The 15136-nt window shown below is 42.8% G+C and overlaps 1 protein-coding gene across 2 annotated transcripts in view; it reads left to right on the top strand.

Annotated features, from left to right (window-relative positions):
* Positions 1–15136, top strand: part of RAPGEF5 (Rap guanine nucleotide exchange factor 5) — a 194368-nt gene that overhangs the window by 103636 nt on the left and 75596 nt on the right. Inside the window, exons 9-10 of one of the 2 annotated variants that reach the window (XM_038767565.1) lie at positions 9716–9831; positions 10282–10370. In XM_038767565.1, the coding sequence (XP_038623493.1) occupies positions 9716–9831; positions 10282–10370 (205 nt within the window). Of the gene's footprint in view, positions 1–9712; positions 9832–10281; positions 10371–15136 lie in introns of both variants that reach the window. The other variant, XM_038767573.1, reaches the window with a different exon arrangement.

The following is a 15136-nucleotide window of genomic DNA, read 5'->3' as shown; positions in this document are numbered from 1 at the left end:
CAGTATGCTTTCTCTGCCATTCTGTCACAGAGCATGCCCAGAAAGGTTTTGTTTCCTCAGTTTCTTAAAATCCACTTTAGTTTTTTCTAACTTTTTTTGGTTTTCCATTTTCTACACTAACAAGCTTTTGGATCAGCCTCTGGTGCTGTTGCCTTTTCCTCTGCTTCCTGCATTGCTGATTTTTGGGCACAGTATCTGCCTCCAATACACTCACACTCCCAGAGCCAATTTTAGCTTAATAATAATAATAATAATAATGGCATTTATTATGCACTTACTATGTGCAAAGCACTGTTCTAAGCACTGGGGAGGTTACAAGGTGATCAAGTTGTCTCACGGGGGACTCACAATCTTAATCCCCATTTTACAGATGAGGTAACAGGCACAGAGAAGTTAAGTGACTTGCCCAAAGTCACACAGCTAACAATTGGCGGAGCCAGGATTCAAACCCATGAACTCCAAAGCCCGTGCTCTTTCCACTGAGCCACACTGCTTCACGCTGCTTAAGAAATGCTTAATATGTCAGTTCTAGAGTCCCATAAATCAATCAATCAGTTGGCCGTATTTACTGAGCACTTACTGTATGCAGAGCACTGTACTAAGCACTAGGGAGAGTACAGTATAATACAGTTTGTAAACACATTTCCTGCCCACAAGGAGCTTGCAGTCTAGAAGGGGAGACAGGCATTAATAGAAATAAATTACGGATATGTACATAAGTGCTGTGGGGCTGAGGGTAGGGTGAATAAAGGGTACAAATCCAAATGCAAGGGCCACACAGAAGGGAGTGGGAGAAGAGGGAATAACGGCTGAGTCAGGGAAGGCCTCTTGTGGGAGGTGTGATTTTAATAAGACTTCAAAAATGGGGAGAGTGATTGTCAGCTATGAAGACGGAGGGCATTCCAGGCCAGAGGCAGGGAATGGGCAAGAGGTCAGCGGTGAGATAGATGAGATCAGGGTACAGTGAGTAGGTTGGCATTAGAAGAGTGAAATGGGCAGGCTGGATTATAGTAGGAAATCAGGGAGGTAAAGTAGGAGGGGATGAGCTGATTGAGTGCTTTAAAGCCATTGGTGAGGAGTTTTTGTTGATGCGGAGGTGGATGGGCAACCACCGGAGGTTCTTGAGGAGTGGGGAAACATGGACTGAATGGTTTAGTAGAAAAATGAATTGGGCCTCAAAGAAGACTGGACCACTTCTCCACCCATGCTCCATCTCCTCCTCAAGAATTCCTCACTGCCACCCATCCTCACCAAGTAGGCAGGAACCCAGAACATTTGTCTCCCTTGGCCAGTGGTAAATGTGGTAAACATCCCAGAGGGGTGAATATAATGTAGTGGTGTGAGATGCAGGGCAGGGAAGAAAATAATTTTGTTATTTGTTAAGCCCTTACTATGTGCCAATCACTGTATTAAGTGCTGAGGTGGCTACAATCAGATCGGACACAGTCTGTGTCCCACGTGGGATTAACCATCTCAAGAAGGAGAACAGGTTTTAAATCCCTATTTTACAGAAGAGGAAACTGGGGCACAGAGAAGTTAAGTGACTTGCCCATGTTTTCACAGCACGTAAATGGAGGACTAGAGATTACAACTCAGGTCCTCTGACTCCGAGATCAGCACTCTTTCTGCTAGACCTCGCTGCTTCTTGGGTTCGATGGGATTAAATCCTTCTGCTCAAAACACTTAAATCCTATTCATTCAATCGTATTTATTGAGCGCTTACTGTGTGCAGAGCACTGTGCTAAGTGCTTGAATCTTATTGTGACCCCAGTACCACCAGGAGGTTTACTGAGTCTGTTCAAAAACCTGAACTGCGCAGCAGCGACACGGGAGAGAGTCGAGGGCAGAGACTCAAGTTTACTGTGCAGAAGGAGGCAATGGTAAACCACTTGCATATTTTTACCAAGAAAACCCTATGGATTCACTACCAGAACGATTGCAGATGGAGGGGGGATGTTCTGGAACAGATGCGTCCATGGCATCGCTATGGGTCGGAGACGACTCGACGGCATAAAACAAGACAATACATGGTCTTTTTACCTTGTTCCAAATGCCCTTCTTGCTGTTTCCTCTCTCCTCCCCACCCCCTCGTCCTTTCTTTTTGCTGATTTTGTGCCTTTTCCTCATTTCATTTTCTTTCATTTTCTTGCATTTTACAGCAAAAAAGTAAAGTTTTTTTTCCAGATTTCCCAGACTCACTTCTTCCCCGCTTGTTCTCTGGATCCCTACAGGATTTTACCCTACCCCACCCTCTGTCATTCTCCACTGAAAAGGAAAGAAAAAGTAAATCTGGAGCAGCAAAATACATCAGGGAACCTGAACACTAACAATGGTATTTGAGAAACGCAATAGTGCCGTGGAAGAATGGTACTATTGAATGTTTTATTGCCCCAAACAAAAATAATTCCCATCCAATCTGTGCTCGTTAGAATGTGAAAAGTGCACACAATTTTTGAATTATTTGTCTATTCCCTACTGAGCTCTCCTTTGAGAGCACTGGTTTCAAGTCATCTGCTTTTTATATCTGCTATTTCCTACACTCAAGGGAGAGGGAAATATGTGGCAGGACTCAATTAGGTAGTGTTGTTGTTTAAAAAATGAAAGAAAAACCACTACTAGGACAGGGCTGGGATGGTGTTCAGATAGAGAATGGGACTCTGAGGTGAATGAACAGGATGAGTTGAGTTGGATGATCACTGATGAAATGGACAGGAGTTGGTTGACCCCAGAGTGAATGAGGCTGGGGACAGTAGCAGTATCTGTTCATCATCATAAAAATTATAACTGTGGTATTTAAGTGCTTTGTGCTAGGCATGGTACTAAGCACTGGGGTAGTTGGGTTGGACAAAGTCCCTGTCCCACACTGGGCTCACAGTCTTAATCCCCATTTTACAGATGAGGTAACTGAGGCACAGAGAATAATAATAATAATAATGTTGGTATTTGTTAAGCGCTCACTATGTGCCAAGCCCTGTTATAAGTGCTGGGCAATTAGGTTGCCCCACATGGGGTTCATAGTCTTAATCCCTATTTTACAGATGAGTTAATTGAGGCACAGAGAAGTTACGTGACTTGCCCAAAGTCACATAGCTGACAAGTGTCGGAGCCGGGATTAGAACCCACAACCTAGAGAAGTGAAGTGACTTGTCCACGGTCACACAGCAGACAAGTGGCGGAGTTGGGGTTAGAACCCTGGTCCTTGTGACTCCGGGGCCCCTGTTCTATCCACAAGGCCATGCTGCTTGATAATGGTATTTAATCAGTGAGTTGTTTTTGAGTGTTTACTGTATCACTCTTACTGTATGCATAGCACCATTCTTAGCACTTGGGAGAGTTCAGAAGAATAGAGTTGGCTCCCGATTCATAGTCCCTGGCTTCAGGCTAGCGGATCCAAGCTCAGGCTGGGGCACCCAGGGAGGGTCCACATGACGGGGTTGTTCCAAAGGTTCAGTCTGGTGACAGAGAAATCATTCCTGGGAGCTTGGAAAGGTGGTGTTGCCCAAGTCAGCAACACCTTCCTCATTCATTTGTCCCAAGTGTACGTTGTGAAGGAGTTGTCACAAGGAGGGACAGAGGAGATTGAGTTGCAGTGCCCTGGCAGCTCTCCCCATTGATTGTTTTAGCTAGGGAGCTAACTGGAAGACTGTTTTCCGATGCAGTATTAATTGTCCATCTTGGAAATCAATGAGTAAGTAGCTGTGACGTTTGTAGCATAAAGCCCTGCGTGAGCTGAAATTCTGGGACTAGATCCGGCCTGGCCCAGACTCTGGGACTGAGAGTCTTTTCCTGGTCCAAAACCTCGACGAGCCTGGTGTGTCCTGGTCTCACTTCAAAATGAAGGAGTGGGGAGGAACTCAGGGTGCATCCGTCACAGGAAGTTATTGGGGCTTGTAGTTAGTGTGTGCGTGGAAACTCTTTCACTTGGGAGTTTTTTCCCCCTGCATCCGCAGCCTACAGAGACCTGGGTAGGGCTCCTTCCCTTCTGAGGCCTGATTCCACACAGTGTTCTTCTCTAGTGGCTCTGACAGTGTGTTGGAACTTCAAAGCTAAAAATGCAGGGGAGTTGTGAGTTATAAACCAGCTAAGCTGGGGGTCCTTCTGTTGGTTCATGTTGTATTTGTGCATGAGACAGTTTACTTTAAGAGCAGAAAAAAGACCTAAAAAAACCCTGAAATGAATAATGATAATGATGATAATTGTGGTATTTGTTAAGCAGACAGGCAACTCAAAATTAATCAACGGTGATACTTAAGGGCTGGGGTAGAAACAGGAACATCAGGTTGGACACAGTTCCTGCCCCACATGGGGCTCACAGATTTCATCTCCATTTTACAGATGAGGAAACTGAGGCACAGAGAAGTTAAGTGACTTGCCTCGGGTCACACAGCAGAGAAGTGGCAGAGGTGGAATTAGAACCCAGGGCCTCTGACTCCCAGGCCGAGGCTCTTTCCACTAGGCCCTACTGCTTCTCAAGGAGTCATGGAGTCTCCATTAGTCACGGAGATCTGAATTCAAAATTAATCAAGGATGATATTTAATTCAATCCCAAAACATAATGGAAACTCAGATGTCTCATGATACCTAGTATTTGAACTGAGAGCTAAATAAATGGGCAAGTGCAACGGTGACAGTAATAATAAATATCCAACACTAATCTCTAGTGGTCTGGTCCCATTTTCCTACTCTGTCCGGAAGGAGATAAGGGACTAGCTGCTTCAAATAAGAGGTTTTTACAAAATAAAGGTTTAAGAAATCAGTCTCCCTCAAAATTGACTGTTTTAAAAATGCAGATTGTCTATCTGTGCCCCCTTTTACCATTTACAGATGCAGCGTGACCTAGTAGAAAGAGCATGGGCTGGAAGTCAGAGGACCTGGGTTCTATCCCTGGCTGCTCCATTCGTCTGCTGTGTGACATTGGGCAAGTCACATAACTTCTCTGTATGCCTCAGTTTCCTCAACTGTAAAATGGGGATTAAATATGTGTTTTCCCTCCTACCTTAGTCTGTGAGCCCCACATAGGACAGGAACTGTGTCCGAGCTAACTAACTACCCGCCTCTTAGAAAAGTGTTTGACGTATAGTATATGCTTAACAAATACCACAAAAAAGTGATGTAAGTGGGGCACAGCTAATAAGAGTTTTGCCCAAAATTTAAATTGAGGGATTTTGAACTGCATGTTTCTAAGCTTGGTTGTAAGTGGATTGAAGGAGCAGAACAGAGCCTTTTGCCTTGATGTATACCCGTACTCTTTGGACACCATGTAGAATCGAAGAAGGCTGGTGTGTTTTCATGGTAAATTTTCATGGCAAAAATCTCTTTCCTTACGATTTTCCAATCCTTTCTTTGCTTCCTTCTTGTTAACAAGGTTTCAAGATGAGAGGTACAGCTAATGTTGCCTCGATTCAGTGATTCTTCCCCCTGCCCACCAAAGTGTAACAACAATGCGCGCATCCGTATGATACATATTATTTACGCTCACATTAAGAAACACTCTGCATACATATGTATGTGAATGGTTCAAAGAAGTTAATAATGCTATATATCAAGTGCAAGAAGAATATGGGGCCTGCTTCAAAATGCCAGGAGATTGAGAACAAATGAGTATTGGCCTACTTATAGGAGAATTCAGAGAAGGATTTTTGTCCTTATAAATCAGGCATTTATTCAATTGTTTGCCTCTCCATGTCTCCAAGAATGAGTGAGTGAGAGAGAGAGAGAGAGAGAGAGAGAGAGAGAGAGTATACATGCGAACACATCTGATATCAGTTTGCTACTGGGCAACAAAGGAATGTATTTGGAGAAATGAAAGAACAGCAATTACACATCAGTATTCGTGTAACGTGGTTTCACACTGATATCCCTCGGGAGTTTGACAATGAATATCCAGCATTAATTGCCACAGTAACTGTATGTCTGACCTTGCAGAAATTGAATAGATCAGAGTTGGACGGTAAACATATATACCAATAAGGAATAAAAACTAATGAGTCATAAAATTACATTGCTTCTCGGTATTCCTAATATTTCTTTACTTTAAAGAAAAGCCTGGCAAAATAGAGAGCCCAGGTCTGGGACTAATGTCGGGATGGGATAGCCTGATTTGGGTTTTCAGTTTCACCACTGAACTAATTTGGATTTGTGGTTTTAGACTGTGAGGTCCATATGGGACAGGGATTGTGTCTGATAATAATAATAATGGCATTTATTAAGCGCTTACTATGTGCAAAGCACTGTTCTAAGCGCTGGGGAGGTTACAGCGTGATCAGGTTTTCCCACGAGGTCTCACAATCTTAATCCCCATTTTACAGATGAGATAACTGAGGCCCAGAGAAGTTAAGTGACTTGCCCAAAGTCACACCGCTGACAATTGGCAGAGCCGGGATTTGAACCCATGACCTCTGACTCCAAAGCCCGTGCTCTTTTCCACTGAGCCACGCTGCTTCTCAATTATCTAATTATCTTATATGGTCTAGTGGAAAGACCAAGGGCCTGGGAATCAGAAGGACCTGGGTTCTAATCCTGGTTTTGCCACTTGCTCACTGTCTGACCTTGGGCAAGTCACTTAACTTCTCTGGGCCTCAGTTACCTCATCTGTAAAATGGAGATGAAGAATGAGAGTCCCATGTGGGACTGGAACAGTATCCAACCTGATTAACTTTTATCTACCCCAGTGCTTAGTACAGTGCCTGGCACATAGTAAGCCCTTAACAAGTACCATAGAAAAAAGATTGGCACATATTTTTTAATGGCAGTTGTTAAGCTTTTACTATGTGGCAAGCACTGTCCTAAGCACTGGGGTAGATACAAGCTAAGCAGGTTGGATATAGTCCTTGTCTCACATGGGGCTCACAGTCTAAGTAGGAGGGAGAACAGGTGCTGAATTCTCATTTTTGCTGTTGAGGAAACTGAGGCACAGAGAAGTTAAGTGACTTGCCTAAGATCACACAGCAGGCAAGTGGCAGAGCTGGGATTAGAACTCAGGTCTTCTGAATACCAGGCTGGTGTTCTTTCCATTAGGCCATATTGCTTCCCTACTAAGCATGTTACAAGCATATAAGCACATAACAAATACCACAATTATTATTTTTTTCTGTCTGTTTTCATCTATTAAATTGGGATTCAGAACGTGTTCTTCATCCCCCTTAGACTGAATACCCTATGTAGAACAGAGGTTGTGTCCGATCTCATTGTATTTTCCCCAGCACATACCACAGTGCTTGGCACATAGCAAGTAATATAATAATAATAATAATAGCATTTATTAAGCGCTTACTATGTGCAAAGCACTGTTCTAAGCGCTGGGGATGTTACAGGGTGATCAGGATGTCCCATGGGGGGCTCACAGTCTTCATCTCCATTTTACAGTTGAGGGAACTTACCACAGTTGTTATTGTCATTTTAGTATCATTAGTATAAGCAACCAGAATAATACTATGCTTGAATTGCTGTTGCATTCCACCACATGCTAAAAGTCATAAAAGAAAGCCTGTATAAGATCTGCTTCCATAGGAATCTTGATTTTCATTCATTCATTCATTCAATCATGTTTATAGAGCACTTACTGTGTGCAGAGCACTGAAATAATAATAATGATAATAATATGGCATTTATGAAGCACTTACTATGTGCAAAGCACTGTTTTAAGCACTGGGGAGGTTACAAGAGACCACAAGCACTGGGGAGAAGCAGCATGGCTCGGTGGAAAGAGCATAGGCTTTGGAGTCAGGGGTCATGGGTTCAAATCCTGGCTCCGCCAATTTTCAGCTGTGTGACTTTGGCAAGTCACTTAACTTCTCTGTGCCTCAGTTACTTCATCTGTAAAATGGGGATGAAGACTGTGAGCCCCCCGTGGGACAACCTGATCGCCATGTGACCTCCCCAGTGCTTAGAACAGTGCTTTGTACGTAGTAAGCACTTAATAAATGCTATTATTATTATTATTACAAGGTGATCAGGTTGTCCCACGGGGGGCTCACAGTCTTAATCCCCATTTTACAGATGAGGTAACTGAGGCACAGAGAAGTTAAGTGACTTGCCCAAAGTCACGCAGCTGACAATTGGCAGAGCCAATTGTCCAAGCGCTTGGAAAGTACAGTTCGGCAACAGATAGAGACAATCCCTTTCAACTTCCAGAAAAGTCAGAAATGTAGCAGTTCTCAGTCCTTGATTAGGTTTAGGTGTCTTTCCTCTCATGCTACCCTGGACTTTCACATCCACACCCACTAGGAGGATTGTACAGTAGGTTATTTAGGAAGTGTTCATCAGTTAATATATTTCAGCGCAGGCTGCTCAGTCAGCAGCAAGCCCTCATCATCTACTGCCATGCCTAATCAGCTGCCTCTTCTTGCACCGTGCTTGTGTAGAGAGGCTGTGTGTGCAGAATTGGATGATTGTTCAGGTTTCTCTCATTTCTAAAAGAACAGAGATGAAGAAAGTCAATGCCTTGACCCACAGCATCCAAATCTCAGCCAAGCAGGAACCTATCCACTACTCTTGTTTAAAGAAAAAAAAATATGTTGTTTTGAGGGTAACATAAAGTCTGAGACATAGTACTGAATTACTCTAAGTTCCTTGTAATAATAATAATGATGGCATTTATTAAGTACTTACTATGTGCAAAGCACTTTCTAAGCGCTGGGGAGGTTACAGGGTGATCAGGTTGTCCCACGGGGGGCTCACAGTCTTCATCCCCATTTTACAGATGAGGTAACTGAGGCGCAGAGAAGTTAAGTGACTTGCCCAAGGTCACATGCCTGACAATTGGCAGAGCAGGGATTTGAACCCATGACCTCTGACTCCAAAGCCCGTGTTCTTTCCACTGAGCCATGCTGCTTCTCTGTAGGCAGAGTTCCTATCTACTCCATTGTATTGTACTCTCCCAAATACTTAGTACAGTGCTGTGTACACAGTAAGTGCTCAATAACTGCCATTGATTGATTGACTTTTGACTTTTACCTCTGCTTAAAAAAGCATGAAGTTGAGTAGTTTTGATACTGTTGTTCTGAGAGGTTTTATTGCATGCATATATTTTCCCAGTCAGTAAACTACTAATTTTTAAGTTCCACAAATTACTTGTCATTTTATGATTGAGAAGACAGATGTTATGAGTTAAATGTTAACTCATTTAAGAAGCCTAGTAGTATACATTCAAATAAATTCATTCATTCAGTTGTATATATTGAGTACTTACTTTGTGCAGAGCACTATGCTAAGTGCTTGGGAGAGTGCAGTACAACAATGAACAGACACATTCCCTGCCCCCAACAAGCTTACAGTCTAGAGTAGGGGAGACGGACATTAATATAAATAAATAAATTACAGATATGTTCATAAGTGCTGTGGGACTGGAAGGGGGGATGAATCTTTTTTTATTATTGTGATACTTTTGAATTCTCCAGTTCAAAATATCCAAATTGGTCTTTGTGAAGTTTCTTTTCCAAATTTGTTAGTGTGTCTCCAGTTCCTTGACCGCCCCCAAAATTAAACAGTACTTTGTTTATAAGACAGAAGAGTTGCCTCACCCCATGCCTGAACGCACTCTGACTCTTTGCAATATAAATCCAGAACATAGCAGTTTCAGTAAGGAAAATAGCTTTGAATAGTCTTTTTTTATTCTTCAGCCCTTTGAGATTTTCTCATTTCTCTTCCCCCCCCTCCCACCTTTTCCCTCCTTCCCCCTCCTCTCCCTATCCATCTCTGCTCTGAATTAAAGCAGGATGATGAAGTGACAACCATTCAAGTGAAGGAACAAGACCGAGATGTTCTGGTGCTTAAGAAAGTGTCGTCATGTAGCCCGGCCCCCACATCAGGGAGTGCAGAGAATGATTGGAGGTGAGTTTTTTTTTTTCCTCCCCCTTTAAGCATACAGGCACACGCTCTCTTCCCTATTTTGTCTTCCCTCTTTTCTCCCTTTCTCTCTTTCTGCTCCTTTACTCCTCCCTCCTCATACACACACACACACACACACACGCTGACTGCAGAGCTCCTAGCTGGCAGATCAACTCCCTTACCAGAGAGAGAATTGGAATGGAAAGCAATTTTAATATATAGGGGATGTCTTTGTTAGTTATTGCCTATTATGGGGAGCTCCAGGCTGAAGGTCTTTGACCCTCATTTAGAGAGCAGGGATTCCACGGCTCTCTCAGGCAGAGCATTCCCCTTGCCTACATTTGACGTGCCTTATTTTAAATACATTGATGAAGAGGACGAGGAGGATGAGTGGAGCAGTCGCTCGCAGTCTTCGACAGAAGATGACTCTGTGGACTCTCTGCTCTCTGACAGATACGTCGTGGTGTCCGGAACGCCCGAGAAGATTTTGGAGCATCTTCTCAACGATTTGCACCTGGAAGAAGTCCAGGACAAAGAGACAGGTAAGGCAGCAAATCCCAGCTGCTTCTGCCCCTCTTTCTGCTGCCCTACATGATAAAATTTCTGCCATCTGCCGAAAAACCGGCTGGGAACATTAGATGCTTGGCCCATTCTCTGGGTGGCTTTTGTTTTAAAGCAGTGAATTGTCACACGCAGATCAAACCCGTGCCTGGGAAGTGGGAGTGAAAGGGAAACCCAACCCCAAACAGATGTTTCTGTTCTTTCTTAAATTTTCACCCGACTCTCTGTGGAATACAGCTGGCCACATGCCAGCGCTTGCTACCCGGTGTCAAATGCGAAGAAACATCCAGGGAAACCGTTCACCTGGCATGCAGGAGGTGCTGAGCAGGGGCTAATAGCCTCCAGGCAGAAATGTCAACAATTAATGAAACTACTCAACAGCTACATGCTCAGCAGTAACTACTGCTTTTTCTAAATGGCTTACAGATGATTTGCATCAAGCCAGCTCTGGTGTGTAAACTAGACAGGACTCGGGACTTTTCAACTAGAAATTGCCATGCACTGAAGCCTAGAGCAATTACTGTTTTGAATAGGTAGGTTAATCTTTATAGTGAAATGCACATCTCTGCGTTTGGGGACATAACTACTGTGTCAGAGGAAGGGCTTATCCACGTTTCCTTTTATAGCACAGGGAGTTTTGCCCCACAATTTACCCATTAAACCAGAGATTGTCATTTGTTTCAGCACTGGAGCAATTATTACCTTGATCAGGCCAATCAATCATATCTATTGAGAGTTTACTGTGTGCAGAGCACTTACTAATTGCTAGGGAGAGTTGTTATTATAACAGAATTGATAAACACATTCTGAGCCCACAAGGAGCTTACAGTCTAGAGGAAGACCCAGTTAGATGCCTTATTTTGTAGATCGGTCTCCTGGCTAAGTGTGTGTTTTACTGTCACCAGAGCAACTTTATTTCCTTTATCAGGGGACCTGCTTTTTTTTAATGACCACTTTAATTAAAGTAGCTGTACTGGTTGTACTAGTGGACCAACCCATTAGAGTTCAAAATGCAGCAGGGATTGTAAAATTTTACAGCTGGTTGAAAACAGAGGTACTTTTGCTTCCTGGTGGTTTATGCACATATTTTCATGTCACTATACGGTTGTAGAAAGAAGTATTATAAAATAATTAAAATGTGATTTTAAAATGTGAATAACCAAATCGTTGCTGCTTGCTAGCGTTCCTGTTGAGTTCTCAGACAAGCAAATAGTATATTATGGTACCTAAGCCTTTTTTTCCCTCCCTCCAACAGTGATACGTCACCCAAAGTACGAGCCAAAAGAAATACAAAGTGCCTTTTTATCGTGGCACTGCTGGCTTTTGCTGCTGCCTATAGACTAATGTTTTGTGCACTGTACACTTTTGCTTCATCAGATTTAATGTTGTGTATGTTATTTCACTTGCGCCCATTTCCAGTATTCACTACACAAATCAGGCTACTGGCAGAGTAGCTAAGTGTTGGGAAAGACACCTGTAAATATGGCTATATTCTGATTTGAGATGAGCTGAAATCTGGGCAGGGTGTTAGCCTTCCTATTTTGCAGTTCTGCAGAGCAGAGAATTTTCCCCAAATGTGTGTGTGTGTGTGTGTGTGTGTGTGTGTGTGTGTGTTCATGGTGCATGTGTTTAGAAAGTGCTTTTTAAAAAATTCCAGTAAACATAGGATTTATTGCATTCTCCAGGACAAAGGTTGACTTTTTTTAAAAAAAGAATCCCTATTTTATTTCACTTTCTATTTTCCTTTGAGTCACAGTCCAGATGCTCATTAACCTATCTGTTCTCCATTAGAGTGTGTGACAAATCACCTTTAAGCTTGGTACTAGGGCCACTATCAGGTTCCCTGGAGACCCTGCTGTGTTTGGCATCTGGTCACTTCTGCCCCCTTTTCCTTCCCTTAGTACACCTCCTCTGGGATTGAAGCTACCCCTTACCCATATGCTCAGAGCAAATGAGTAGAAGGACCAACATTCAGGAATCTAGTCCTTAAATTCTGAAAATGAAGGTAGCAATGTCACTCATTTTCATCCTGGTAGTGTAATAACATAGGGCCCTGTGTTTAAAAAAAAAATCTGAAGCTTTATGAGTCATTTATTATTTTACTAATAATTGCTTTCAGGAGATGCAGAAGGAAGGACAGACACCTTTCTTTTCCTCAGAAGGCAATTTCATCAAATGAAAGACAATCAATGTTTTTTATTACTAACTCTGTTATATGGTACTCTCAGAAGCGCTCAGTGCAGTGGAAGTAGTTTCAGAGCCTGGTTGTATGTAGAGCCTTCCAAATAGTCCCCACCCTGGGGATCCCCTGAAGAGGTGGCTTCCATGAGAGGGAGATGTTAATAAAGGTCTATTCAGATTCTTTGGGTTCTTACATGCCTTCCTTTTGTGGAGATTGATCTTCCCTTCAACAGAATTACCTGGCCAACCCCCAAAAGAGGGTGTAGCCTGGAGTCAAGGTGGCTGATTCCCCAAGATAATGACCAGAACAAATCTTTACCTTGCCACAGAAAGCAGTGGAAAGTGAAGAAACTAAAGGGGCTAAGATCTGTTAAGTACTTACTGTGTGTCAAGCATTGATCTTAGCCCTGGGGTAGATAAAAGTTAATCAGGCTGGATACAGCCACTCTCCCACATGGGGCTCACAATCAAATAGGAGGGAGAATGGGCATTGAATCCCCATTTTTCAGTTGAGGAAATTAAAGCACACAGATGCTAAGTATCTCGCCCAAAGTCTCACAGCAGGCAAGTGGCAGATCTGGGATTAGAACACAGATCTTCTGGCTCCCTGGCCTGTGCTTTATCTATAGACAACACTGCTTCCTCAGTAAGTGCTATTGTTTATCTTTGTCACTCAGAGTTGCTGCAAATAATTATGCGATTTGTTATAAGTAAACATTAATTTGCATTACTACTTTACTGTTTACAGTCTAGTGCATTGAATGTGTTGAACTCCTAGTAAACTAGAATGCTATAACCCTGCCTTTTCATGGTTCAAGTACATATGTAAGTACCTGGTCGCTAAATAGGCATATTTTAATTCCCTTGAGGAAAAATGTGCTATAAAATTCTAAACGATAGTACACATGTTCATAGCATCATAGTAAAAGCCAGTCAAAACTTTTCTTGCAATGGTATAAGTAGTGTGTTAGAAATTCCAACACACAGAAGAAAGGACCCGGATTTTGTTAGCCCTCAATTTTTTTTTCCTGTAATTCCCTTGCTTTGGCTCATTTCCTTTTTTGGGGTGTTTCCCAACATGAGAGAATATGAGAGAACTTTTAGACAGACCAATGACTCTACAATTGGGCTTCATTTTGGACTCCAGCTTCTCAGCAATTCGGAAACATTAAGCAATACAATAGCGAGCTCAATGACTCCACATTATTGTGTCTAGAGAAAAGAAAGCCAACTTGTGACTTCCCTGTTATTACCCTTCAACTATTCAAAGCTAATTAGCAGCTGATCAGATGCTCTTTGTTTAGACAGAGGAAATGCAGAAAGGTTGAGGTTAAGGTGTAAGGGCGAACTACTTGTTGGAAAGGGCAGTTGAGTTCACAGTTCTCTCCAGAAGAGATTTTCCTGATGGTCTTTATAGGAAAGGGTATAAACCTAGTCCAGTCTTCAGTCTAGTAACTAGATTAGTTCACCTTTCTGGATCCTCGCAAATTAAAAAAAAGTATTTGAATTTAGAGTAGAATGCCCCTTTTGTTGCATACAAACCCATAATTCCTCTGTAACTGCACTTTATGGACAACAATGACCTCCTTATAGCCAAATCCAAAAAGCTCTGTTCGGCCCTTGACTTCTGAGCTCTGACACTGTGGACGACTCTGGTCCCGGTTTTGCTCCCACCTCTTTCAACTACTCAGTCTCCTTCACTGGCTGCTCTTCCATTTCATAGCCCCAAACTATAGGCATCCCGCAAGTCTCTTTCTGGGTCCCCTACTCTTCTCCCTCTACACTCTCAGGGAGCTAATTTGCTCACATAACTTCAGCTACTGTCTCTGTGGATGGCTCCCAAATCTACATCTCCAGCCCCAGTCTCACGTCTAACCTACAATCCCACTTTTCCCTTGCCTCCAGGGCATTTCTACTTGAATGTCCCACCATCATCTCCATCTTAACTTGCCTAAAACTGAATTACTCATCTTCCCTCACCATCACTCTCTTCCTCCCAATTTTCTCATCTCTGTCAATAAGATCACTATCCTCCCTGTTCCAGTAGTCCACTATTTTAGTGTCATCCTTGACTCCTTTCTGGCTTTCTTTTGGTAACTACTGCTAAATCCTGCTGATTCTTACTACACAACTTTTCCCTCATTCTCCTATTCCTCACCAACCAGGTTGTTACCATCTTGATCCAAGCCCTTGCGGTCAGACTGTTGTTTTTAATCTCTTCCTACTTTAATCTAAACTATATACTACCACGTGGATCCTTGTCTTGAAAGTGTTGCTAATCTCACATCTCCTCTCTTCTTAAATTCTCCCAATTGCAGCCATTTCTCTCCGCATCAAGCAGCAATTCCTCAATCAACTTCAAAGCTCTCTACCATCTCTCGTATTACATATCAGACTACTTTACCTGCTGCTCTCTTTGCTCCTTCCAAGCCAAGTTCCTATCTGTACCTCATTCTAGGTACAGACACTGTTACAGGTACCCAGATTCTTATACTGCGCTATCTTCATTCCCGTACTCCAAATATGACAGACAAAACTTTCCCCACAAACTCTCAAAGTCCCATAT

This window comes from Tachyglossus aculeatus, chromosome 2 (genome assembly GCF_015852505.1).
Source record: "Tachyglossus aculeatus isolate mTacAcu1 chromosome 2, mTacAcu1.pri, whole genome shotgun sequence".
In the NCBI taxonomy this organism is placed as follows: Eukaryota; Metazoa; Chordata; class Mammalia; order Monotremata; family Tachyglossidae; genus Tachyglossus; species Tachyglossus aculeatus.
Note: the sequence above shows the minus strand (reverse complement) of the source record. Positions and strands in the feature narration are given on the sequence as shown.